Consider the following 26,387-nt stretch of genomic DNA (forward strand, 5'->3'; position numbering starts at 1 on the left):
AATATAATTTCTAACTAAGTCATCCCAATCAAATTATATGAGTGATGTGTTAATTTTTGTTGTTGTTGAGCAAAATAATTAAGTGGCTGATACATACAACATTGTATTTCAGAGAAAAGGTTTTTCGTGAATGTTACCTTTAGCAATTTCATATGAGACTAAAAGTATACCATTTCCACATATAAATTATTTCTATGATATTGTGTGCACTCAAATACATCTATAGTTAATAATAATTTAATGCCAATAATGTTATTCTTCAGCTACTTTTTATTGCAAACAATCAAAACACAGATGTCTGAAATTATTCCAAGTTGCAAACACACATAAGAATATGTGTAAACAGTGTCACATTGGCAGGAGTTAGTAACCAAAATTTCCATTATGGGGGGGTCTCAGATCTATCAACATTTAATTCTCATTTCTCTTGATTGACTCATAGCCTCTGGAAGGCAGGGAACTTGCTATTTTATTTATCTTTATATGTCTAGGGTATAACCCAATGAACGGCCAATAAGTAGGTGCTCAATAAATAATCATCCATTGAATGAATGCATTTGACTAGCAAATAGCTTACTTTTCTCTGGACAACAATGAGAAATGTTAACATGTGTTCACCATCAGAGCAGGGGCTGGGCTATGCTCAGCTCCTAAAAATTAGGCTTAAACCACACACTTATCATTTCACAAGATAACCATCAGCAGCAGTTGTTAAGAAAAAAGAAATTAGTGACCTTACTAATTCAACCATAAGCCATACTGCAAAGCAAATGGTTATTCTGGTATTAGTTCTTAGTACCCATGGGAGCATTTCTGGGCTTATCATTATTGTTATCTGCCAGGAGTAAAACCTTTTGCACTGATGAAGCCAACTGCCTTGTTTGCCAGAAAAAAAAGAATCCAAGTCATCTAAAACAATACTGCTAAATTGTTTTGTTGTGTCTAAACATTTTAAGTCCAAATATTCTGTTACTGAAAATTACAATTAATAGCAAGTTTATAGTAGATAGTATAAAGTAATTTTTTTTTTTACAATCCTGGTTGTGTGGCAATGTTACTTAATTGCTTTTTCCAAGTCTTCAACAATGATACAAGCTAAAAATAAAAAGAAAAATACTGCCTCAATGGCCTTTGCCAAATCAAAAAATGTAACACAAGGAATAAGAGGAAGGATGGCAAGAACTATTTATCAATAATCAAGATACCAATTTAGAATAGTAAGTACATTATAATTAAGGTTCTTAAGAATTTTTTGAAGATAATGAGTAATAAAATTATGACAGAATAATCAGGATACAGTAGTTAATAATACCAACCACATATGGTAGCCACCTGAGGAGGCCTATTTCTGTATGAATCTACTATCATTTATTTATTTATTCAACAATACAGAATGCAAAGTGCAGTGGATACAACAGTGATCATAGATGTGGTTCCTCCCCTTCATGTTGAACAGTTTAATGGGGGGAGACATACTGAATGAGAAATGAAAGAAGCGATGGGAGTTACAGAATGAGATTAGGGTGTAATGGGACCATATGAGAAGGTGGTAGGGGTGGGTGGTGGTGATCAAGGAGACTTCTTGAAGGAAAAGATGTTCAACTGAGACCTGAGTTGGAGATGGGAGGGGAATAGGTAGTAGGTGGGTAAGACCCAGAGGAGAGAGAGCTTGACTTGCCTTATTCCCCAATGCCAGTCTATAAGCTAGGCTTGTCACAATAAATATTAAATCCAACCCACACTACCTACTACTGAAGGGTTTCTCAAAATTCTGGTAAGAAATGCTCATGTTACATAAGTATTCAACCAATTCTTTTGAATCTCTGCTTTAGGGCCTGATACAAACTTGCCATATTAAGTTGGAATAATCTGAGGACCTCCAGCTCTGGTCTGGCATGTAGTAAGAAGCTTGGAAGTTGTCCCTACAATAACCAAAAGCTGAACGAACTGGAAAATCAACAACTCTTCTTAGATCCAAAAGAGAAGTGTGGTCATAGGGCAAATCACTTCTCCTAAGATCAGAAAGACAGACAGGAGAATACAGAGAATCACAACTTACTAAGAATACAGACTGAATCACAAACCTCCATGGGAACTGGTGCCAGAGTAGAGAAACCTGAACCGTATGTAATGGAGAAATTGCTAGACGCTCACGTGGACAAGTCTGGGAGATGACACTGTAGGGGGATGCAGTCATGGGGGGGACAGGGAAGAGGGCCCGCACTTTTGTGAGTTTTACCTCCTGGAGCCCTACCAGGTTCTCACAGTGAATATCACTGAAAAATCTTCTCATGTTTTGGGCAGGGAGAGAGGAAAAAAACATTTTGAAATATGCCAGAGCGTTCGGTTTTTCTCAACAAGATTTACCCTGAGGGAAACTATTTAACCACAGCCTAACTGCTTGGATTTTATCAGAGTCTAACTGACCTGGGAAAAGGGAAATACCCAACTTGTGCCCACTGTAGCCATCCTGTTCACCTAAGAGGGGAGTGGTTGGAAAGGGGAAGACTAAGGCGTACTTGTGAAGTTCATAGTCCAGAGGCACACACTTGCTAAAAGACTGAGACCTAATCATACTAGTACAGAATGCTTCCCTGCCCCCCATCTCACCACCACATTAATAAATGCCTTTTTATAATAGTTCCTTTTACCCAGTACATCATGCCTGGCTATTAAGACAAAATGGCAAGGCATACTGAAAGGCAAAAAACAGTATGAAGGGACAGAACAAGCATCAGAACCAGACCTATCTATGATAGACATGTCAGAATGAAGAGACCAGGGATTTAAAGCAACAATGACTAATATGTTAAGGGCTTTAATGGACAAGTAGATAGCATGCAAGAACAGATCGGCAATGTAAGCAAAGAGATGGAAATTCTAAGGAAGAATCAAAAAGAAATGCTAGAGATAAAAAACACTATAAAAGATGGGGCGCCTGGGTGGCTCAGTTGGTTAAGTGACTGCCTTCGGCTCAGGTCATGATCCTGGAGTCCCAAGATCGAGTCCCGCATCGGGCTCCCTGCTCGGCGGGGAGTCTGCTTCTCCCTCTGACCCTCCCCCCTCTCATGTGCTCTCTCTCTCTCTCTCATTCTCTCTCTCAAATAAATAAATGAAATCTTAAAAAAAACACTATAAAAGAAATGAAGAATGCCTTTGATCACAGGATCAGCTAAAGAAAGAAACTCTGATCTTGAGCATATCTCATTAGAAACCTCTAAAACTGAATAGCAATGACTAAAAAAACTATAAAGAACAGAGGAGAATATCCAAGAACTGTGGGACAGCTACAAATAGTGTAACATATGCATAATGGGAATACCAGAAGGAGAAGAAAAGGAATAGAAGAAACACCTGAAAAAATAATGACTAAGAATTGCCCCAAATTAAAGACAGGCACAAAACCACAGATCTGGGGAGCTCAGAGAACACCAAGCAGGATAATACCCATGCCTCCAAAAAAACCCAATCTCCCCCCAAAAACCCCAAAAACCCAAGCCTAGGCGTATCATATATAAACTATAGAAAACCAAAAATATTTAAAGATGCCAGAGGAGGAAAACACCTTACCTAGAGAGGGGCAAATATAAGAGTTACATTTGACTTCTCTTCAAAAGCCATGCAATCAAGAAAAGAGTGGAGAGAAATATTTAAAGTGTTGAGAGAATAAAACCACCAAGCTAGAATTCTATATACCCTGTGATATAATCCCTTATAAGTAAAGGAGATATAGACTTTCTCAGATAACAAAAATTGAGGGTTTTTTTTTTGCCAGTAGCTCTGCCTTGCAGGAAACAAAAAGATTCTTTAGAGAGAAGGAAAATGATACAGGTCAGAAGCTTGGATCTACATAAAGAAAGGAAGAACAATGGAGAAGAAATAACTGAAGGTAAAATAAAAACTTTTACTTTTATGCTTAATTGATCTAATAGCTAACAGTTTGTTCAAAATTAAAGCAACAGTATAATTGATTATGTTGTATATATACATATGCTTATGTATACTTGTGTATAAATGAAACGAATGAAGCAATGGTAAAAGGAGGGAGGAATTTAGGTTATTTTGTTCTTATAAGGTACTCACACTATCCATCAAGTGGTAGTGTTATTGGAAAGTGGATTTTGATTAGCTGTAAATGTATATTGTGAATTCTAGGTCAACAACTAAAACAAGTTTAAAAAAATATAATTGATACACTAAGAAAAGAGAGAAGGTGGAATCATATAAAATGCTCAATTAATACTGCAAAAGGCAGAAAAAGATTAGAAGACAAAAATAGGAACAAAGAATGAGGGCAACAAATTGAAACAGTAACAAATACGGTAGATATTAATCCAACTATATCAATAGTCACTTTAAATGCCAATGGTCTAAATGCACCAATCAAAAGTGAGAGATTATCAGGGTGGATCAAAAAACAAGACCCAACTATATATTGCCTCTAAGAAACCCACTTTAAATATAAAGACACAGACAGATTAAAAGTAACTGCATGGAGACAGATATACCATGCTAACAGTAATCAAAAGAAAGAGGAGTAGCTATATCAATTTCAGACATGGCAAACTTTAGAGCAAGAAAGTTATAATAATCCTTAACAGGAATACACCTAACAGAGCATCAAAATACAGGAGGCAGAAACTTACAGAACTGCAAGAAGAAAGAGATGAATCCACTATTACAGTTGGAGACTTCAACACCCCTCCACCAGAAATGCACAGATTCAGCACTCAGAAAATCAGTAAGCACATGGTGGAACTCAATAACACCATCAAACGACCGGACATAATGTGCATCTATAGATTACTTCATCCAACAACAGATTACAAATTCTTTTTATGCTCACATGGAACATTCACCAAAATAGACCACATTTGGGGCCACAAAACATATCCTAACAAATGTGAAAGAATAGGAATTATACAATGTCTGCTCTCAGACTGCAAGGAAGGTAAACTGACATTGATAATGGAAAGATAGTTGGAAAACTCTAAAAACTTGTAAATAAAACAGCCTATTTCTAAATAATACATGGGTTAAAGAAGAGATCTCAAAGAAATTAAAAAATATTTTGAACTAAATAGGAATGAAAACACAACTTATTAAAATTTGTGGGATGTGGCAAAAGCAATTTAGAAGGAAATACATAGCAGTGAATGCCTATATTAGAAAATAAGACAGATGCAAAATCATTCATCTAAGCTTCCACATGAGGAAACTAGAAAATAAGAGCAAATTAAAGTTGAAAGTAAGCAGAAGAATAGAAATAATAAAAATTAGAGCAGAAATCAATGAAATTAAAAACAGAAAATCATTAGGAAAAAACCCCCCACAACCAGTTCTTTGAAAATATCAGTATGATTGATAAGCCTCTAACCCGGCTAAGAAAAAAACAGAGAGGACTCAAATTACCAATATCAGAAATGAAAGAGTAGAAATCACTATCCTATGGACATTAAAAGGAAAAAAAAAGGAATATTACGAAAAACTTAAGCTCAGAAATCTGATAACCTAGGTGAAATGGACCAATTCCTTGAAAGACACAATCTGCTAAAAACTCACACAAGAAGAAATCGAAAATCTGAATAAACCTATATCTATTAAAGAAGTTGAATTAATAGTTAATAACCTAAAACCTAAAGTAGTTAATAACCTAAAAACCTAAACCTAAAGAAAGCACCAGGGGCAGATGGGTTCACTGGTGAATTCTGCCAAACACTTATGGAAGAAATCATACCAGTTCTCTACAATCTCTTTCAGAAGATACAAGCAGAGGGAGTGATGTCTTAACTTATTCTATAAGGTCAGCATTACCTTAATACCAAAAAGAGACAAAGACATTACAAGAAAACTATGGGCTAATATCTCTCATAAACACAGATCCAAAAATCCTCAACAAAATATTAGTAAGTTGAATCTGGCAATGTATAGAAAAAATTATATGCCATGATCAAGTAGGATATAGACCAGGTATGCAAGGCTGGTTCAACATTTAGAAATCAATTAATGTAATCTATCACATCAAGAGGCTAAAGAAGAAAAGTCACATGATTATATCAATGGGTGCAGAAAAAGCATTTGACAAAACCCAAAAACCATTCATGATAAAAACTCTCAGGAAACTAGAAATAGAGGGGCGTTTCCTCAACTTGGCCAAGAATATCTACAGAAGTCCTAAGCTAGTATCAAACTAGAAGCTTTCCCTCATGATCAGGAACATGGCAAGAATGTTCCCTCTCACCACTGCTTTTCAATATTGTACTGGTAGTCCTAACTAATTCAGTAAGACAAGAAAAGGAGATAAAAGTGACACAAATTGGGAAGGAAGAAATCAAACTGTTTTTGTTTGCAGATGACATGATCATCTATGAATAAAATTTGAAAAGAATCAACAAAAATATTCCTGGAACTAATAAGTGAATACAGCAGAGTTGCAGGGTGCAAAGTTAATATACAGACATAAACCATTTTCTTAAATGTCAGCGATGAACAAATGGAATTTGAAATAAAAAACACACTATTAAAAACACACTATCATTTACATTAGCACCCCCCCAAAATAAAACATTTAGGTATAAAGCTAACAAAATATGTACAAGATCTATGTGAGGAAAACTACAAACCTCTGATAAAAGAAATCAAACAAGAGCTAAATAAATGGAGAGATAATCCATATTCATGGATAGGAAGACTCAATATTGTCAAGGTGTCAGTTCTTTCTAACCTGATCTACACTTTCAAAGCAATTTCAATAAAAAATCCCAGGAAGTTATTTTGTGGATATCAACAAACTGATTCTAAAGTTTATATGGAGAGGCAAGAGACTCAGAAGAGCCAGTATAATACAGAAGGAGAAAAACAAAGTTGGATCACTGACATTACCCAACCCCAAGACTTACAAAGTTACAATAATCAAGAAAGTGTGGTATTGGCAGAAGAAGAGACAGATCAATGGAATGTAATAGAGAGCCCAGAAATAGATCCACATAAATACAGTCAACTGATCCTAGACAAAGGAGCAAAGTCAATAAAATGGAACAAAGAGTATTTCAACACTTGGTGCTGGAATAACTAGACGTACACATGCAAAAAATGAATCTAGTTACAGATCTTTAACCATTCGCAAAAACTAACTGAAAATGGGCCACAGACCTAAATGTAAAATGCCAAACTTGAAAACTCCAATAAGATAGCAGGAGAAAATCTTGACAACCTTGGGTTTGGTGATGACTCTTTAGATATACCAAAGTCATGAACCCTAAAAGAAAAAATTAGGAAGCCGGATTTCATTGAAATTAAAAATTTCTGCTCTGCAAGAGATACTGTCAAGAGAATGAGAAGACAAGCCCCAGACTGGGAGAAAATATTTGTAAAATATTAAGACTATTATCCAAAATATACAAAGAACTCTTAAAATTCAACAGTAAGAAAACAATCTGACTAAAAAAGGGGCTAATGACCTTAAGAGGCACATCACCAAAGAAGGTCTATGGATGGCAAAGAAGCATCTGAAAAGATGCTCCACATTATATGTCCTCAGGAAAATGTAAATTAAAACAGCAATGAGATATCACTACACACCCATTAGAATGGCCATAATCCCAAACCCTGAAAACAATACATGCTAGCAAAGATGGGGAGCAAGAGGAACTCTCATTCATTGCTGGTGGGAATGCAAAATGGTACAGCCATTTGGAAGGCAGTTTGGCAGTTTCTTACAGAACTAAACGTACTCTTACCATGTGATCCAGTAATTGCACTACCTGGCATTTACCTACAGGAGTTGAAAACTTAGATCTACACAAAACCTGCACGTGGATATTTACAGCAGCTTTATTCATACTTGCCCAAACTTGGAAGCAACTAAGATGTCCTTCAGTAGGTGAATGGATAAATAAACTGTGGTACTTTCAGACCATAGATTATTAATCAGTACAAAAAGAAATGAGAAATTAAGCCACAAAAAGACATGGAGGAAGCTTAAATACACACTACTGAGTGAAATAGGATAATCTGCAAAGGCTCCATGCTGTAGGATTCCAAATATATGACATCTAGGAAAAGGCAAAACTATGGGGGCAGTAAAAGATCAGTGGCTGCCAGGTGAGAGGGGTGAATCAGCAGAAGACAGGATTTTTAGGATAGTGAAACTGTTCTGTACAAGATAGTATAGTGATAGATATATGTCATTATACATTTGTCCAAACCCTTAGAATGTTCAATGGAAGCTTTCCCACTAGAACATTGGAGTGAACCCTAACGCAAACTGTGGACTTTGGGTGACAATGATGCATCACGGTAGGCTCATGAAATGTAACTAATGCTCCATTCTAGTGAGGGATGCGGATCAAGGGGGAGGCTTATGCATGAGTGGAGCCCGGGGTATATCTGTACCTTCTGCTCAGTTTTGCTGTGAAACTAAACCTGTTCTAAAAAAAGAACGTATTTTTAAAAATTGGGATACTTTCTCTTGACATTTATTTCAAAACTGAACTACCATATACTGACAATGACAGGCATGCCTCCTCCACGCCTTTCCCTAATTAGGTGTTCTTGAGGCGCTATGGACATATTCTTTTACCTTGTACATATTATACACCTCTATCTCTCTACCGGTATTGTATTAATGGAATTTGCCACAGACATTTGCAATCTGCCTCAGCCATTTCAAAAATTTACCTCCAAAATATCCTGAATGACCCAAGTGCGTTCTCCAATGTTAAAGATTAATTTGAATACAGCTATTGTATTAAGTGACTAAACTCCCGAAGGTATGGGACTATCCCAAGTCAGATATATTATTGATACAGCAGTGACAGTGCTCGTTTTATTGCATATTATTCTAATCAAGCTTAAAAGGCAGGCTATTTGGGTCACAGTAATTAGGATACCACACTGGCCCAGATCATCCGTATCACACACTATTGTTCAAATCTACCGTTCACTGGTTATATTGTCTCTCAAAACCAGTGAGAATGTTTAGATTTAGCACATTAAAAAGAATTCACAAGAATAAAAGGTACAGCATAGGGAACATAGGTAACAGTGTTGTATGGTGACAGATGGGAGCTACACTCACAAGTGTAGTAACAGAGAGTAACACAGAGTAGCTGAATCTGTTATTACCCCAAACCAATGGAACATTGTGGGTCAACTATACTCAAATAAAAAAAAAGTTCTTAGTTTCATGCTACACAGAAGTCATTACTATTAAAATACTAAAAAAAATATTTTATTAGTCACCAGCCAAATTTAAAAAAATAGATCTTACGAAGGCCTGTGAAAAATTCAGCACCAATTCTGGACTAGAGAACAAAGAAGTCAGGTAACATTATTGTGCCAAACTGGTTGGCCAAAGTTGAGTTCAGAGTCATCCTTATGAAAAAATGTGGCAGTTATATTTCAGTAACTCCTACCAGGACTTCTTGAGGAAGGGCTGAATGAATTCTACCTTTATGTATGCTATTCATGTAACACTCAAATGAAATGCAAGCAAGGCAATCTATAAAGTATAGCTTCAGGATGTATAATTTCTGCACTGAAATTAATTCCATGAATCATTTCAATGAGGCTTTAGGAGAAAGAAAGGAAAGCCATTTTGCAAATGAACCTCTCTCTGCCTGTGTAGTCCATGTGGTGGTGGTAGCGATTTGAGCAGGCAGGTCCCATCGCTCTCAGGGGCCACTGGCCCCCCGTGTACGTAGCCAGCCTCTTGCTTCCCACAGCCAAGGGAGGTGAGAGGAGGTAACGTAATGCGTGAGCAGCTACCAGGAGAAAAGATGGGAGGGGAAAAAAAAGCTAAAGAAATATAGTATTTCAATCAAAGTCTGAAATTTGTAGAAGTGGTTTTGGTCTCCATATAGTAAAAATATTTATCTAAGAAACTCCTACTCGGGTGTGAACATCCTACTTCTAGTGGGATTTTGTTTGGCAAAGGGCTGTGAAAGAGTAGGAGCTAATACAGAACATGTCTATAAACAAATTTATTTAGTTAGCACAGATTGACACATTCACTAGAGGATTTCAGCAATTACATGTGTAAAACTATTTCCTACAGTGGTTTCCTTTTGTGATTTTGCTAATTTATTCAATCTAGGCCATTTTCATGCATTGACTCTTACAAGCCATGTAGCCACCCAGGCTGAAATGAACATATGGAGACTCTGCCTTCTTTCCAATGCATCATGTAAATATAATTATATGGTGATATTAAAGAGTCAAACCGTTAATGACAGAAAGTCAAGTAAGGTTGTAATACCTTAAAACATGATGTTGTAGTCTAACTTTGGAAAAGAGCGATTTTTGAGTTTTGGCTCTGATAATGTACACAGAAGTATTCAATAAAATGCAAACCCATGTATAAGGGTAAGGTGTTTGTATTTGTATTCAGTATTTTTTTAAAATTTAAATTCAATTAGCCAACATACAGTACATCATTAGTTTCAGATGTAGAGTTCAGTAATCCATCAGTTGCATATAACACCTAGTGTGCATCACATCACGTGCCCTCCTTAATGGCCATCACCCAGTTACCCCATCCCCCCATCCACTTCTCCTCTAGCAACCCTCAGTTTGTTTCCTCCAGTTATAATTATAACAATATACAATCAAATCATATGCTTGTAGAATTTTAACTTTAACAAATGTATGTTCATTTAAATGCATATTCTCAACTCTGGAAGCACTTCGATTATAATTACCTAGTAACACATATTTCTATTTATAAATGTTGGTATAATTCATTATATTATTTAGTTAATAAATAACTTCTACCTTTTAAACTCTGTTTCAGCCATTATTAGGGCTCCCATGCCTTACAATTATATGCTCAATAAATATTTGGTAAATGAGTAAAGGCTATTCAAGTTTGGCTAGTCCTCATGGAAGAAAACCAATACAGATGAAAACTTATGTTTGCAAAATAATTTATTTCACAAATTGAGAATTTTTATTTCTCAAACATATATTATTTTCAAATATATTTATAACTAAGGAAACAAAATGCAGAGTACCTTTTCTTAAAGCATTATAGAAGTACTATCATGGGGAGGGGGTGAGGATCCATAAAATATATTTATATGAAATAGTGTCCTCATCCTCAAAATAGCTGGGAATCATTGGCCTTGTTCCAGAGCATGGGTGGTCTATCCAGGTAGGGTACGGCGGGGTCTTGGCATTAAAGGCAGAGGGAACTTGGGAGGGCTGGTCCACTGAGTAGTCTGAGTGACAAGCTACTAAAATCTCCAGTATGGAGTCTCAGATCACTAGGCTACCTGAGAGCTCTCTGTGCTGGGTGCAGAAAGGTAGGATGGGAGGATATCAAAGAGCAATCTCTACTATAAATGAGTAGGTGGAGGGAAGGTATTCTATCACTTCATTGTTCTAAAGTTAGGTTGTAATTGTATTTTTAAAAAATGTTAAAAATCCTTATTTATTAATAATGGAAAGGTAATGATGATAATTTTTTTTTTTTACCCTTAAAGTACCATGTTGAATTTCTTTTGTTCCTCTCTTTCTTTCTTTGATCATTTGTTTCATCACAATAAAATTAGCAAGGCCGTTTCTATGGGTCTTACGCTGGAGCTAATTTTATATACAATTACCATCTTGACATAATGGCAACTAGACAGTGTTAATGGTTAAATTGTGTCCTCCAAAAAGATAAGCTGAAGTCCTAACTTCTGGCATCTGTGACTGTGACCTTACTTGGAAATAGGGCTTTTGCAGATATAATCAGGTTAAGATGAGGTCATTAAGATGGGCCCTAATCCAATATGACTGGTGGCTCTTTGAAGAAGAAGAGATAGAGACGCACAGTGAGAAAACCACATGAAGACAGAAGCAAGAGACTGGAGTGACGTACCTACAAACCAGAGAACACCAAGGATTACTGGTTATCACCAAAAGCTCAGAGCCCTCGGAGGGACCCAGCCCTGCTGACACCTTAATTTCGGACTTCTTAGCCTCCAGTACTGTAAGATAATACATTTCTGTTGTTTTAAGCCACCCAATTTGTGGGACTTTGTTATAGCAGTCTCAGGAAACTAGTAAGGTTGGTAACCCACCTCCTTTTATTATTTTCTCCTCTAGATCTGTATGGTGTGTTAGAAGCCAGGCTCTAACCAGACAGTCCAGAAACTAAGGCCGCTGATGAAGTCCTTACAAACCGAAAGCAGTCTAGGAAGTAGAAATAGCTACTTCTGTAATCACTCATTTTCTGGGCCAAGAGGGTCAAATGAGATCAGTTCTGCTTCTACCTGCCCAGGAAATTTTTTCTTTCTGGGTTTTAAAGCAGGTCCAGGGGAGCCAAAGTCACTTGAAACAAAGACTGGCCCCAAAGTGTACTTTTAAGCAAAGCTTTTTCCTAAATGATAAATCTAGGAGGTGGGAAACTTAGGGTAATATTCTCAAGACTGGCATTTTCCTCTTAAGCACTGTGTAAAGTAGAAGAAAAAAAGAATATTAAGGATTGGCCTCTAAAGGAAGAAATCTGAGATATTTTAAAAGCCAAGTTGTTGCTAATGGCCATCATACCACAGTCCCTTGCTTTAAGGTTAACCTAAGTAACTAAGATCAAGTTACTTTATTTTTGGTCTAGCGAACCTTAGGATCAGTAATTCCCATCTTTATAATGTATAAGGGAATATTAAAAATATAGTACGGTGAAAAAATTTGTGTATGGGGAAATATGAAACAAATTTAAGAACACTCACATGGGAGTTATATTTCCGGTAGCCGCCGACTGAGAGAATGTTAATGATCTAATCCTTCGATGATGTGTTTAAATGAATTTTATTAATCCTAACAGTATCTACATAGTGTTGAAAACATACCAAGATGTATCAGTTATCCTCTCTACACACAATGCTTAATGTGCCATTGGGTCTGGGGATGTTCCATTTAACTCTAAGGCTCTTGGGGAACGCAGGTTTGCAGGTCTGAAAATGGGCCCCTGGCCCGCATTTGTGTATTCATTCATTCACAAGTATTTATTGAATGCTTGTGATGGGCCACGCACTGTTCTAGGTGCTGAGCATGCATCATGGATACACTGAATCTGACTTTCTAAGTGGGGTGAGACAGTCACTAAAGAAACACACAATCTACAATATGACAGTGGTGATAAGTGGTATAAAAACTAATAAGGCTGCGTGAAGGGACAAAGAGAGATGGGGTGGGAGTGCTGCCTCTTTGACAAGGTAATATTCAGAATAAAGTGAGGGAGGCAGCCGTGCAGACACCTAAGTGCGGACGGCCTATGAATCCTAACAGCAGGGTGTGGGGCATAACTGAAATCACACTTAAAGGAAAACCCTGGTAAGATCATCGTAATACTGACAACATCCTATCTTCCTTCCAACATTTTCTTCTGTATATCCTGTGTGAAAGGCACATAGTGTGCTCTGAGGAGTCAGCGAAACAGTTGTGGTTCTCGTTACTAGGAATCTTACATAAGGGTCCGGGGGGTAGGGAGAGGGAGGAAGTTACTTGCGTGTATATGTGTATTCATGTGTGAGAGAGAGAGCACATACACACACGCACACATAAAGCTATCAAAGAACCTTTCCAAGAATGAGGGTCACAGCCCTGCTCAGTCCTATGGGAGTGACAGAGCCACAGTTTCAAATCAAAAAAGGAAAGTTAATTTGCTGATTTTCAGAAGTCTGTTCTACCACTCATTGGCAAGCGCGGAGTGTGAGCTCTTTACTAAAATATTTGCAAAAAACCCACAAATCATCTCCTAATCAATTTTTCAGTTTTCTTTTTTCATCTCTAAATTCAATTCAAGCAGTTAAAATATCTTTCCTCAGAGGTTAGATCTTAGTGACGCGTTTCCTTCAAAGCAACCAGTGCCCACAGCATGTGAACATCTGCATGCTGAAAGGGAGGAAGTGCACTGAGCCATCCCTACTGTGAAGTCATCTGGGAGGAAGAGATGGTGTGTATTTGGGGCACGTATTTGCAATACAGCAGCATACAAACTTACATACTGCAGCATACGAACATTACTTTTAGGAGGATCTCAAAGTACATCACACATTATACATGACCTGCCCCTTCTTTAGTTCTGAGGTCCTATAGAGAGCTCACTTATCGACAGCCACAAAGACCAACTCTTTCAAGAGACACTTGGGGGTTTTAGTAGCTGCTGAGAATGCTGGGCCATGGATAAAGTCCTACCTAAAGCCCCTTGGGTTTAGTAATAAATAAATGTAAAGGCTCTGCTTTCTCTAAAAAATAGTATCAGTTTAATAACAAACCTATCAGGACATGAGATCATGAGGCTGGTCAGTGCTGCCCACTTGCTTTGGGATTATTTCAGTATAAGAGAATGAATGGAAAGAGAGGGAGAGACATTACCAGCCATAAATCATTCAAATGTTTTTCAGGCTTTCATGGAACTCTTAAATACATATCAACAAACACTTAGATGATATATAAGGATAAGAAAAATTAGTTTTTTAAATGCCAGGGATAAGGGCAGTTTGATGGTCTGCGCTTCGACAGAAGGGGAGCGTGACTGCCATGTGGTGACAGCCAGGCCATTTAGCCAGTCTCCTGTAAGACAGGAGGGGCCATTTATCACTTTACCACACAGCAGCAGCACAAGGTGATGAACGAATGCTTACATCAGAATGAATCATATCAAACATTCAGTGATGTCACTTGCTCTTGGTGGGCACTAAGAGACACCGCTCGATGAAAAAGACTCAAGTCCACTGACATTTGAAAAGAAATGTATTGTTATGCGGAAGGGAACTGGGCACAGTGGCCACCTAGATGACAAGGTGGATTAGGTAAGAAAAGTTTCCAATATTGCTAGAAATTTTAGAAATATTAAGAAATAAAAGTCTAGTTTCAGGACAGATACACTTTGGTGTGCTAACCAAAGACCTTCTTGGTGGCAGAAATTATTATAAGTATACCTAGTGGTATACATGAAAAAGCATTAGAAATTCCAAAATGAGGCATACACATACCTAGAAAAAGGCTAAAAACAATGGTGTTCCTCAATCTGATAAAGAACATGTATAAAAAACCCACAGCTAATATCAATCTTAATTGTGAAAGGCTCACCACTTTCCCCATATGATCACAAATAAAGCAAGATATCCACTCTCACCATTTCTATTCACCATTAATATCAGTGAAATCAGTCAAGAAAACAGAAATAAGGCGCACCTGGGTGGCTCAGTCGTTAAGCGTCTGCCTTCGGCTCAGGTCATGATCCCAGGGTCCTGGGATCGAGCCCCGCATCGGGCTCCCTGCTCAGTGGGAAGCCTCCTTCTCCCTCTCCCACTCCCCCTGCTTGTGTTCCCTCTCTCGCTGTGTCTCTTTCTGTCAAGTAAATAAATAAAATCTTAAAAAAAAAAAAAACTTGTCACAAAAAAAACCCTAGAAATAAAAGGCATACAAATTAGAAATGTTGAAATAAAGCTGCCTCGATTCACAGACAACGCAATTGTCTACCTAGAAAACAACAAAAAAATCTAAAAATAGTTACTAGAACGAATGACTTTATCAAGGTTTCAGAATATGAGGGCAACATAAAAATCAATTTTATTTATATATTCTAGTAATGAATAAGTAGCAACTGAAATTAAGAAACTATAAAAACATGAAAAAACGATATACTTAGGGACAATTTTAACAAAATACATGCAAGACCTGTACAATGAAAATTACCAAATGTTGAGAAAAATTTAAAAAGACCTAAATGAATAGGTAGGTATATTATGTTAATAGATTAGAAGAAAATATTGTTAAGATATTCTCCATAAACTTATCTATAGATTCATTGCAATTCCTTTCTAAATCCCACCAGGCTTTTCCATAGAAAAGAGACAAGCAGATTCTAAATGAAAATGCAAAGGGCTTGAACAGCCAAAAACTTTTGGAAAAGAATGAAGCTGGAGGATATATACTACCTGATCTCAAAATTAAGTATAAAGCTAAGGTAATCAAGTCAGTGTGGTAATAGCATACACACAGAGATGGAGATCAATGGAACAGATGCAAAAGCACCAAAACAGACTCACATGTATGTGGTGCATTTATTTTCAGCAAAGGTGCCAAGATAACTCAGTGGAGGAAAAGACAGTCTTTTCAACAGATGGAAGCTGGAGCAACTAAATATTCATATGCAAAAAGAAAAAGATAAAAAGAAAAACCCCTTGATCCTTACCTCACACCTTATACAAACATTATGCAGAAATGAATCACAGACTGAAACTTTAGAAACTATAAAACTTGGAGTGGGTGGTGGGGTGGGAGGGATGGGGTGACTGGGTGATAGACACTGGGGAGGGTATGTGCTCTGGTAAACGCTGTGAATTGTGCAAGACTGTTGAATCTCAGATCTGTACCTCTGAAACAAATAATGCAATATATGTTAAGAAAAAAAAAAGAAGAAGAAGAAGGTAGCGGGAGGGGAAGAATGAAGCGGGGGAAATCGGAGGGGTAGATGAACCATGAGAGACGATGGACTCTGAAAAACAAACTGAGGGTTCTAGAGGGGAGGGGGTGGGAGGATGCGTTAGCCTGGTGGTGGGTATTGAGGAGGGCACATTCTGCATGGAGCACTGGGTGTTATGCACTAACAATGAATCATGGAACACTTCATCTAAAACTAATGATGTAATGTATGGGGATTAACATAAGAATAAAAAAAATATTTTAGTGAAAAAAAAAAACAAAACTTCTATAAGAACAAACAGGAGAAAATCTTTGTGACCTCATGATAAGCAAAGATTTCTGAACTAACACACTTATACCCAAAGAAAAAAACTGACAAATTGGACTTCTTCAAAGTTAGAAACTCATGAAGACATGCCACATAAAGACTAATATGTGAATGTTTATATATCTTCAACTTTATTCATAATTGCCCCAAACTGGAAATAACCCGAAATGTCCATTAACATAGCTAGAGAATGAACTATTGATACATGTAACAACACAGATGAATTTCAAATGCATTACGCTGAAAGAAGAAGTCAGATTCTAAGCGGTACATGTGTATGATTCCAGTTATATGACATTCTAAAGGAAAAACTAGGAGGTCAGGAAACAGATCAGTGGTTGACAGGCCTGCAGCTGGGGGAAGAAAACTATAAGACTTTTTTTTTTTTTTTTTTGCAGTAATGGAAATGCTCTATATCTAAATTGCAATGGTGGTGATAGGACTCTTTATATCTGTCAAAACACATCAAACTACACACTTAAAAAGAGTGAATTTTATCGTATATAAATTATACTTCAGTAAAACAAAACAAAAAATAATTATGCTTTTCTGGGGATGGTCAGGATTTGTACATCACAGACAGGAAGAATATTTGGACATGAACAGCGCTAGGAAATGAAAAACAACACTTAGTTTCCAATTTGAGAAACTAACTTGGAACTAGTATGGCAGCATACTAGTTTTTATTAGAAAGACCCAGTTGAATAGAAAAACTATATGGCTAGGAAGATTCTGTTAAAACCAAAGTTAAAAGTGTATATATCTATAAAATCAATTCAATTTGTCAGACATGTACTGAATGCCCACTATGTGCCAGGCATTGGATGAGGAATCACAGGAAGACAGGAAGACAGATCCCTGAGGCATGCAACAGCATCTCCAGGGACTCAGGATGTAGTGGATCCAAGCCATCCTGTCATATGCCATCATTGCGAATGACTAGCAATCAGTAACAAGATGGGAAGTGGCATTTGCCTGTCAGTGCCTGCAATCTAATTCTGGAGACCTGTCCTTTGATAAGAGTGCATGCGTAGCAGGCTTTGAAAATTGTTTTGGGACCATTTCTGACCCTTGGTGCCTTTCATCACTTGCTTTCCAACGTTGCTTCTCTTCTGCACTATAACTTCAGAAAATTTGACAATCATGAACTTCTCTTCAACTTAACGCAAAGGTCTCATTAAGGACAGAAGTGGTGGGGTTCACTCATCTCTTCAAGAGCTGGACTTCTAAATATTCCAACAAGTTACCACAGAGACAGCGACAAGAAGCTCGACAGTAGTCCAGAAACCAGAAAGCCTTGTGGAGGAACTTCAGAGCCCTTCCCTAAACCACGTGGAGCAGACGATCAAAGAAACAGAGAGAGCCTTTAGAAGGGAAAATGTGGGGAAAGGAGGTAAGACAGAGACAGACATGTATATTGCAGGGAAACTGAGAAGAGTCTTTGGAGAGAACATGGGAGGCCTGACCTTTCTGAACATTTTTGTCTTTTTCCCAACTGAAAATATTTTTTGAAGAGTAAAGAATAACTTTTCACAACGGGAATGGAGTTTTTAGCATTACAGTTTCTATGACTTTCTTGGTTTTTTTTGTGTTTAAAAACAGAACTTGAAAACACATAAATGTGACTTTTTCTTGGTAACTGACATTAAGGATCGGATTGAATGCTTGGGCATAAATCAGGACAATGCTCTGGCAACTGGACCCTGAGCACCACAATGAAAGGTTAATACTTTGTTTCTTGCATTTTATTTTGGGACTGTGCTAAGTACTATATACTTTTCCAATTGCTGATACAGTTATTTTGCTAAGCATAAAAATGCCACTGTCTTTCTTGCGGAAAGATTTTTTTTGGGGCATTTCTGTAAATGACCTGAGACTACAAGTCTGGTCACAATCAAAGTGTCTGCACATTAAAGGGAACCAGCCATGATTAGTTATAACAACTCAGATTAGCCGTTACATAAATATTTACTACAGGGAACAAGAATTGTGAAAATAACACTTAATGCTCATGTTTATGTATACCCATTGCCACTTGACTCACTCTACGCTATCAGATTACTGGGTGGAAACTCATTTTCAAATGTAAACTCTAACAATTATAGGAAGATTTTTGTAACTCCCTCTGTCTTTTCTTCTGCTTTTCTTTTTCACCTGGTGAGATGTCAGCCCAAGCTATTGTAAGACTATTGGAGGCCTATGGGTGCCACCAATTTTCTCTACATTCATGACACACATATATTCTTCTACTGTTGCCAGTTATCTCTTTGTGTCCATAAATTCTATCTTTATAAATAGACTTTTGGAGGTCTTTTTTTTTTTTTTTTAAGATTTTATTTATTTGAGAGAGAGAGAGCACACGAGCGAGAGAGAGCATGAGCAGGGGGAAGGGGCATGGGGAGAAGCAGACTCCCCGCTGAGCAGGGAGCCCGATGCAGGATTTGATCGAGATCAAGACCTGAGCTGAAGTTAGATGCTTGACTGACTTGAGCCACCCAGGCACCCCTTTTTTGATCTTTCTGGCACAGTGATTTTTCTCAACATCGGCTGACTGTCCATTAGAACTACCTGGGAATCTTAAAAAATCCTGAGACCCAGACAGCACCCTCAGGTAATTAATTTCTGAAAGTGGGGCCTAGGCATCTATCCCAATGTTCGGTCAGGATGGAGGAGCACTGATGTAGGGGAAAAAATCAAGCCCTCATTTGTTTTTCGGGTTTATTCTGAGTTTTAATTCCCCGCTGCCTTCACCCCTGTGGTAGGAAACATATTACAGTTCTGTTCTGTGTACATGTGCTGTGTGGGTCTCTGCAACTGGACTCAGGGCTTTCTGGTCAGCCAGCTTATATGTGAACCTTTCCTATCAGAGACTGGTAGATATTAAAGAAGTCCAAACTGCTTGCTCGTGAGACATTTCCCTTGACTTATCTTCATCATTTAGCTTCAGTTGGCTGACATCAGTAACAATGTATTTTGTGTGCACGTTTGCACGGTGGTTTATGGTTGACAAGGTACTTCTATAAGCACTATCTCATGTGAACCTCACCATAGTTCTGGAAAGCAGGTGGGATTACTATGCCCATTTTAGAGGAGAAAAATGTGGCGCAGGGAGGTTAAATGACTTGTCGACATCTCCCAGAATTCAGTGACAGAGACCGGACGAGGAACCAGAACATCTAACACCCAGCGCACTTTCCACTCCTTTCTACCCAACTCTCCTCTGAAGAACAGAGGTGAGAGATGGTTTTCTTGTTACCTTGTGATGCTTTCAATTCAAACGTGATATTGAAAGCTGAACTATAGCTGAAGCACTAGATACCCTATATGCAACCAGATTAATGCAATTCAGTGACGTTCCTGGAAGATAATATGTGGTCAACAATTATTTGTTGAATGAATAAATATGCAAAATCCTATTCTTGTGGCAATGTATCTGACCCTTCTACGGAGGAGAGCTGGAGAGATTAGCACTCCACATGAACCCCAATTTCCATCCTGATTTGATCTGCTTATAATGGTAAGGACCCAGAAAAAGGGTCAGAAATAGTAATTCAGTATTGAGGCTGAATGAGTCTTGGAAGAGTACAGAGGCAGACGGACAATAAGACACATAAACACAGTCCTAGATTCTTCCTGTCTGAAAGAATAATCTCAGGAAGTCACTAAATGTGTGCAGGAGAAAATATTAACTGACAACAGCTTTTAAGACCTACATATTAGATGAAAATCTCTGTGCAGGAAAAATAAAGGACAGCAATTCCAGCAGATGAACCAGATGTATGGCCTGAAGTCCAATTATCGAGGCTACAAATTTATACATTTAGAAAAGCAAATTCATAGTGTTGGTGATGTATTTAGCTGGGAAGAAGCCAGTTACTGTATATTTGTAATCATGCTCCCAACACACCTGGTGAGGACCACCCCTGGCTGACATTCGGAGCAATGCATAGACACCACTTCCTCTTTAGATATTCAAGTCTGTGTAGTTGCAAAGTGGTTCCGAGGCCAAGAATTGGTCAGACACGATGACCAAATTCTGTGAAACAAAAATGCTAGTTAATGGTAAGATGACTTCCAAGAAACCGAATCAACAAGTTCCAAAAACTCTGAAAGAACGTACTAATGTTTAGATTAGATTTTAATGAAACAAAACTAAATAAGATTTAAAGAGGCCTAAGGGATGATCTCATGATTGAAAAATAATAACTTAAATCAAATAAACAAAAAATGGACTCATAGTCTCCACACTCTTTCTTCCTGCTTCCTTTCAGGTTCTCGAGTCTCTTGATTCCCTGGGGGGGCTTTGAAGGGACACACACTTCTTGACATATATTAGGCAGGTCAAATCCAGATGTATGTTTTTTGAATTAAGATGGCTTATTTAAAGCAATAAGAAGCTGCCACAGAATAGCCAAAATTATAGATATTAAGGACGGAAAAGGCCTATTAGATCATCAAGTCTGTCCCTCAGGGCCAGTGCCGGAGAAGCAATCGAAATAAAATGATCCACTTGCTCCAACTGTTCTCTGTGGTTAGCAAGACAAAAACACTCTCAAACAGAAATGAGTCTTGGAAATTTATGACTGAAATGCTGAACTCTTTTCTTTTTTTTTTTTTTTCAATTATTTGGCTCTTTGTCAGTCAGAGTCTGGGGAAGTTGGGCTTCCTTTGTAATAGTTTCTATATACGATATGTATATATGTATGTACATATCTCTCTAAATGTATCTGTATTTGTGTGTGTACAAAACACATATAGATGCTGTGAGGCCACCGCTTATCATGGCTTGCAGTCACTTCCTACAGAGTCACATTTATATTCATGAGAAGCTCCTGATTCATCTAGAAGCACAGATTTAGATTATGTTCAAGATTTGCCAGTGTAGGAATCACACTCATAGATTAAGTCTTCTCTTTTCTGGGAGCTCAAGATGTAATAATGAGTCTGTAACCACTGAGAGACGGTGTACGTGGACACTGAATTTAGTCCATGGGATGGAATTCTAGATATAAGCATTAAGAACTTGAGGGATTTTTCATGTGTAGAGACCAGAAAAAGTGAATAGCTTTTAGTTTTCCTCACTGGAATGGTTTCAATAATTTTGAATAATACCTTTCCATGAGGCTTTTTAGGTATATTTCTTGAACTATTAGTATACAAAATTTACCTAAATACAGGAGTAGGATAAAGCCACGTCAGTATGGAAGGAATGAAAAGAGTTTTCTGAACTGGTGGAATGAATAGAATGTGGGTATACAAAAGATTTCTTTTTCAATGGTAAACAGATAGCCTTGGAAAGACACAGATGTGACTCACAGCAATGAGCACGCTTGGGTTGGTAACCAATGCAGTTATGACTGGCAGCACAGATAGACTTATAAGGTAATTACGAGGAAAGGAATCCAGCCTCAAACTGATCCACCAAAATACTCATTCTCTAAAGCTTGTGTTGGCTACAGTGGAATTAGCAATGAGAAAAAGTGTGGTTTCTTTATCAAAGAGCCATCGAATGGCCCTACATCTCCTTGGAAAAATGTGTCAAAATGTTCTACAAACAGCCTTTTAAATTTCCATCCTAATGTAGACATACTGTTGCCTTCTAGTTTCTTAAAATAAAAATGTGATCGAAAAAAATTTTTAAGAATCCCACAGGGTTACCTATGGCCTTACAGTAAAAATACATGAATGTGTCTTAAGTTGTGAAACACAAGAGTACCTTCTATTATTGATTTCATTGATGAAATCTTGGTATCTGGAATTATTTCTATAAAAAGCTGGGGGCATCAAACCCTTGGTCACAAATATAAACTCCTTAACACAGTTTCTATGGGAAAATCCAAAATTGACTCACATCATTTTGACTTGTCAGGCCTTTCCCAGGAACTTAACCTGCCAAAGGGATGAAGATTGACTCCTTGTTTAAAGAAGAGGGGCCCCAAAGGTATTTCCTATAAATTCTTATAAATTTGGGTGTCAAAGGAAATGGAAAATCCAGCATCCTCAGACATTTGAAGACCCCTTCATGGTAATGATACCATATCTTCCATTTTCCAGTTTTGGGAAACTTAAAAGACTTGTGCTACTAATTTTTATTATATTCTAGTAAGGAAGGAAGAGGCTCAGAATCAAGTACTTAAAAATATTTATGCCAGAATTAGGAAAATGGGCACCTAAGAACAAGTCATTATTGGTGACACTAGACAAAATCCCCACTCTAGTCACCTTTTCCATTTTGCTTTCTTCCACCTTTCAACTAATTCCACTTTTCTATTTTTCTCCTAATTATGCAGTGCGCAAGGCTGTGACAGGCTCAGACCTTGCCGAACTTCATTAACTATACTGAAAAGCTCCGTCATGGAGCTGTGAACATTTAACGTGGCACCTACCTAAAAACGGTTAAGGGCAAATTTCAATAAGTCTTCAGTTTTACATTTTTAGTTAACTTCTGATTGTAGGGCCATTGAAGGATTTCATCTTTTGGAAAACTGAGTGGAGAAGGAGCTATCTCTTCTCCCATACCTCTGCTTCCTTTCCCTACTTCCCTTCCAGCCCCCCCCACACAAGAAAGAGTAGTCACAGGCATTAGAAGGCAGTGACAATGTCTAAAAAATTTATGCTCTATTTGCCCATTCTTCACTTTGGAGAACAAACTATTTTCATAGTACAATAGCTATGGTAAATTCTCTGCATTTTGTACCTTTTAGTGTTTTTTTTTTTTAACAAAAAGACTATCAGCACAGGAATAGTCTTCTTCTCCCCATAAAATTAGCAGTGAATTTGCATAAAATGAATGCTACTTCTTACATATTTGTCTTTGTGAGCTAACCTTCCAGCAAGGGCAGAAGGAAGATGGATTAAAGCAGTATCTGATGATGCAACAATTTGCTTTCACACTTTGTCTTCAGGAGGTTCCATTCTACCACCTGGTTCAAAACAATTATAAACTGAACCTTTTAAATCGATGCATTTCTAAATGATGTCCTACTGGCTGTAGAAAGTATTTTGCCTAATGACTGCCTTGTTCTTCTGGAGATTAAGAGAAATAAGGTTTTGTTTCTTTATGATAATTATAAAGGCTAATGGTATTGAGTCTGTGCTGGGCACTATTCTAAACATTTTATGTGTATTAACACTTTCGATCCTTACAACAATCTATGAGGCGGGTGCTATTAGGAAGGCTGTGTAATTTGCACAGGGTCACATAACTACTAAGCGGTACAGTCATGATATGAACTTAGGCGGTCGCTCCAGAGCCCATGTTCTCAAGCTGTATATCATCCTGGCCTTGGAATCACTGATCCCCTTGGGAAGCTCTAAAATCATCATAGGAAACATGCACTCAATAAATGTATGCATGTAATAAATATATGCTACCTAACATTGGGCTGTGCACCGGAGACAGAAGTATGAACAAGACACAGACATCACCATAATGGCTTGCAGTATTTTAGACAAATGAATAGTTGTACTATGTTTGGGTCTTGGAAATGCACGTAGAACAAATTACAAAGGTGGGGAGCCTGGGTGGCTCAGTTGGTTGAATGTCCAGCTCTTGATCTGGGCTCAGGTCATGATCTCAGGGTCATGAGATAGAGCCCCGCATCAGGCTCTGTGCTCAGCGCAGAGTCTGCTGGGGATTCTCTCTCTCTCTCCCTCTCCTTCTGCACCCCCCCCCCCACTTGGGCTCTCTCTCTCTCCAAAGTAAATATATAAATCTTAAAAAGAACAAATTACAAAGGTAAAATAGAGGTGCCCCCCCCACCTCAGTGAGTGGAATAAAAATGAATACAGGGATGGTGGTAACAGGCAAAAAAGAACTGGCTGAAATCAGTTTTCCCCAAAGCAAAATACACCACACCATCATCTCTCTGTGGACTCTTGCAATCACCTGACTGGTCTTCTTGCTTCTATTCTGGTTTGTAAGACATTCTTGTCACAGTAGACAGAATGATCCTTTACCTACTTTGAAAAGAAGCAATCAGTGAGTCAGGAAAAACTAATACTGAGCAGTAGACATCATGAATCAGTCTGTTCCGCTGTTGGACTTAGTTCTGGATTGGGACAGCTTAGTGGGGTCAACGTTGCTGAATGGCCTCCCTCTGCGGAGGTTCCTCTCTCCCTGTCCCCATTTGCTGCTTCCTCCAGTCAGAGTCCTTTCTTTTCCTTATGCCTCTGTGGACCCAGCTCTGATCAGCTTCTGCTGGCCTCTCTCGGTACTGTGTTCCAGTCCCTGCTCGCGACCAAAAATGCACTGAAGCAGAAATGCAAGCATTTTAAATATATCTAAAATGTGATTTAAAAATATTATTCATGGGGCGCCTGGGTGGCTCGGTCGTTAAGCGTCTGCCTCTGGCTCAGGTCATGAGCTCAGGGTCCTGGGATCGAGTCCTGCTTGTTTCTCCCTCTGCCTGTCGCTCCCCCTGCTTTTACACTCTCTCTGATGCATAAATAAAATCTTCATAAAAATATTATTCATATAACAGATAAATAGAAACTTACATTTAGATAATTCTTTTACCTTCTAAAAATTTTCTAACGGAATCTGGAAACACGATAGCTGTCTTCAAATATGCGAAGGTCTATCTCATGAAACAGGATTAGCTCTATGCCTGAAGTTCCAAGAAAACCCCCTGAGATAAAACGTAGTATTTCCTTATCTAATAGATAAAAACAAAAAGGAGGAAGCACAATATATGTTCTCGATGGGGTCCCTGTGAGAACGGACGCCACCGGAGAGTTCATTCTTTTCCATTCAGTTCTGCAATTTGCAGTTTCTTGGTTCTCCAACACCAGACAGACTCCAATGAGGAGACCCCGTTTTCTGATTTCAAGGCTTGTCAGGCTCCTTCCAGAGAGAAAGAAATTCCATCACACGGAACTGTACCTAAGCACGTTGCACTTTCTAGAGAGGGTCACAGAGCACTGCGCACTTAACTCTGCCCCCCTCCGCCCAGGTCTCGGCCGTGGAGGAGGAGGTGCTGATGGGCTTGAGATCCATCTCTCGGGCTGGCCGGCTTTGATTGGCAGATGCTTCTCCTGAGGCAGCAGTTTCTCATCTCCCTGGCTTTCTGGCCCGCACTGTAACAGATAAGGGGTAGCAGACATCCTGTCTCTAGTGCACCCAGAAACAAATGCAAACTAATGCAAAACAGAATCAGAAGGCCCGGTTTTTCTGATTTTGCTCTCCTAATGAAACGGTCATCTTCATTCACAGAGTGGTCTATTCCTATCTTGCCGCACTACTCTTGCTGTGCAGTTAGTCACAGGTACCGACATGAAATGCACTGTATTTGAGCCCCGGTCAATTCTAGTTTCTTGAATATAGCAGGGAATCAAAAGTTAATATCCAGCCAAGGCTACTATGACAGAGGTGGCGTATGCATGGTTTTGTGAGCCTGTGTGTGTAATGCAGACACGTAACAGATACACTCATGCATTATACACGCCTGGTAGATGGGTGGTCACTTTTTTTTTTTTTCTATTTTGGTTCGGGGACAGCCGTTAGGCTTTCCCCCCTTCCTCTGAACAGGGACATTTCTGTCTCAGAGGCGGCCAAGCATTTATACTACCATTACTCTTATTTAGTAGCAAGACCGAAAAGCTTCGTATTGTCTGCCACTATGCCTACTCAAGCTGATCGTCT

At 38.3% G+C, this 26,387-nt stretch overlaps 1 protein-coding gene across 2 annotated transcripts in view; it reads right to left on the reverse strand.

The window, feature by feature from the left end:
* The window catches only part of SUPT3H (SPT3 homolog, SAGA and STAGA complex component), a 535,970-nt gene that overhangs the window by 10,064 nt on the left and 499,519 nt on the right, over positions 1 to 26,387 (reverse strand). Inside the window, exon 12 of one of the 2 annotated variants that reach the window (XM_034991615.1) lies at positions 25,190 to 25,822. The exons of the other annotated variant lie outside the window; for it this stretch is intronic. Within the exon in view, the coding sequence (XP_034847506.1) occupies positions 25,613 to 25,822 (210 nt within the window). The 3' untranslated portion in view covers positions 25,190 to 25,612. Of the gene's footprint in view, positions 1 to 25,189; positions 25,823 to 26,387 lie in introns of those variants that run through there. 2 annotated transcript variants of the gene reach the window in all.

The sequence above is a fragment of the Mirounga leonina genome, unplaced genomic scaffold (assembly GCF_011800145.1).
Source record: "Mirounga leonina isolate KUSES-001 unplaced genomic scaffold, KU_Mleo_1.0 Mir_53, whole genome shotgun sequence".
Taxonomy (NCBI): Eukaryota; Metazoa; Chordata; class Mammalia; order Carnivora; family Phocidae; genus Mirounga; species Mirounga leonina.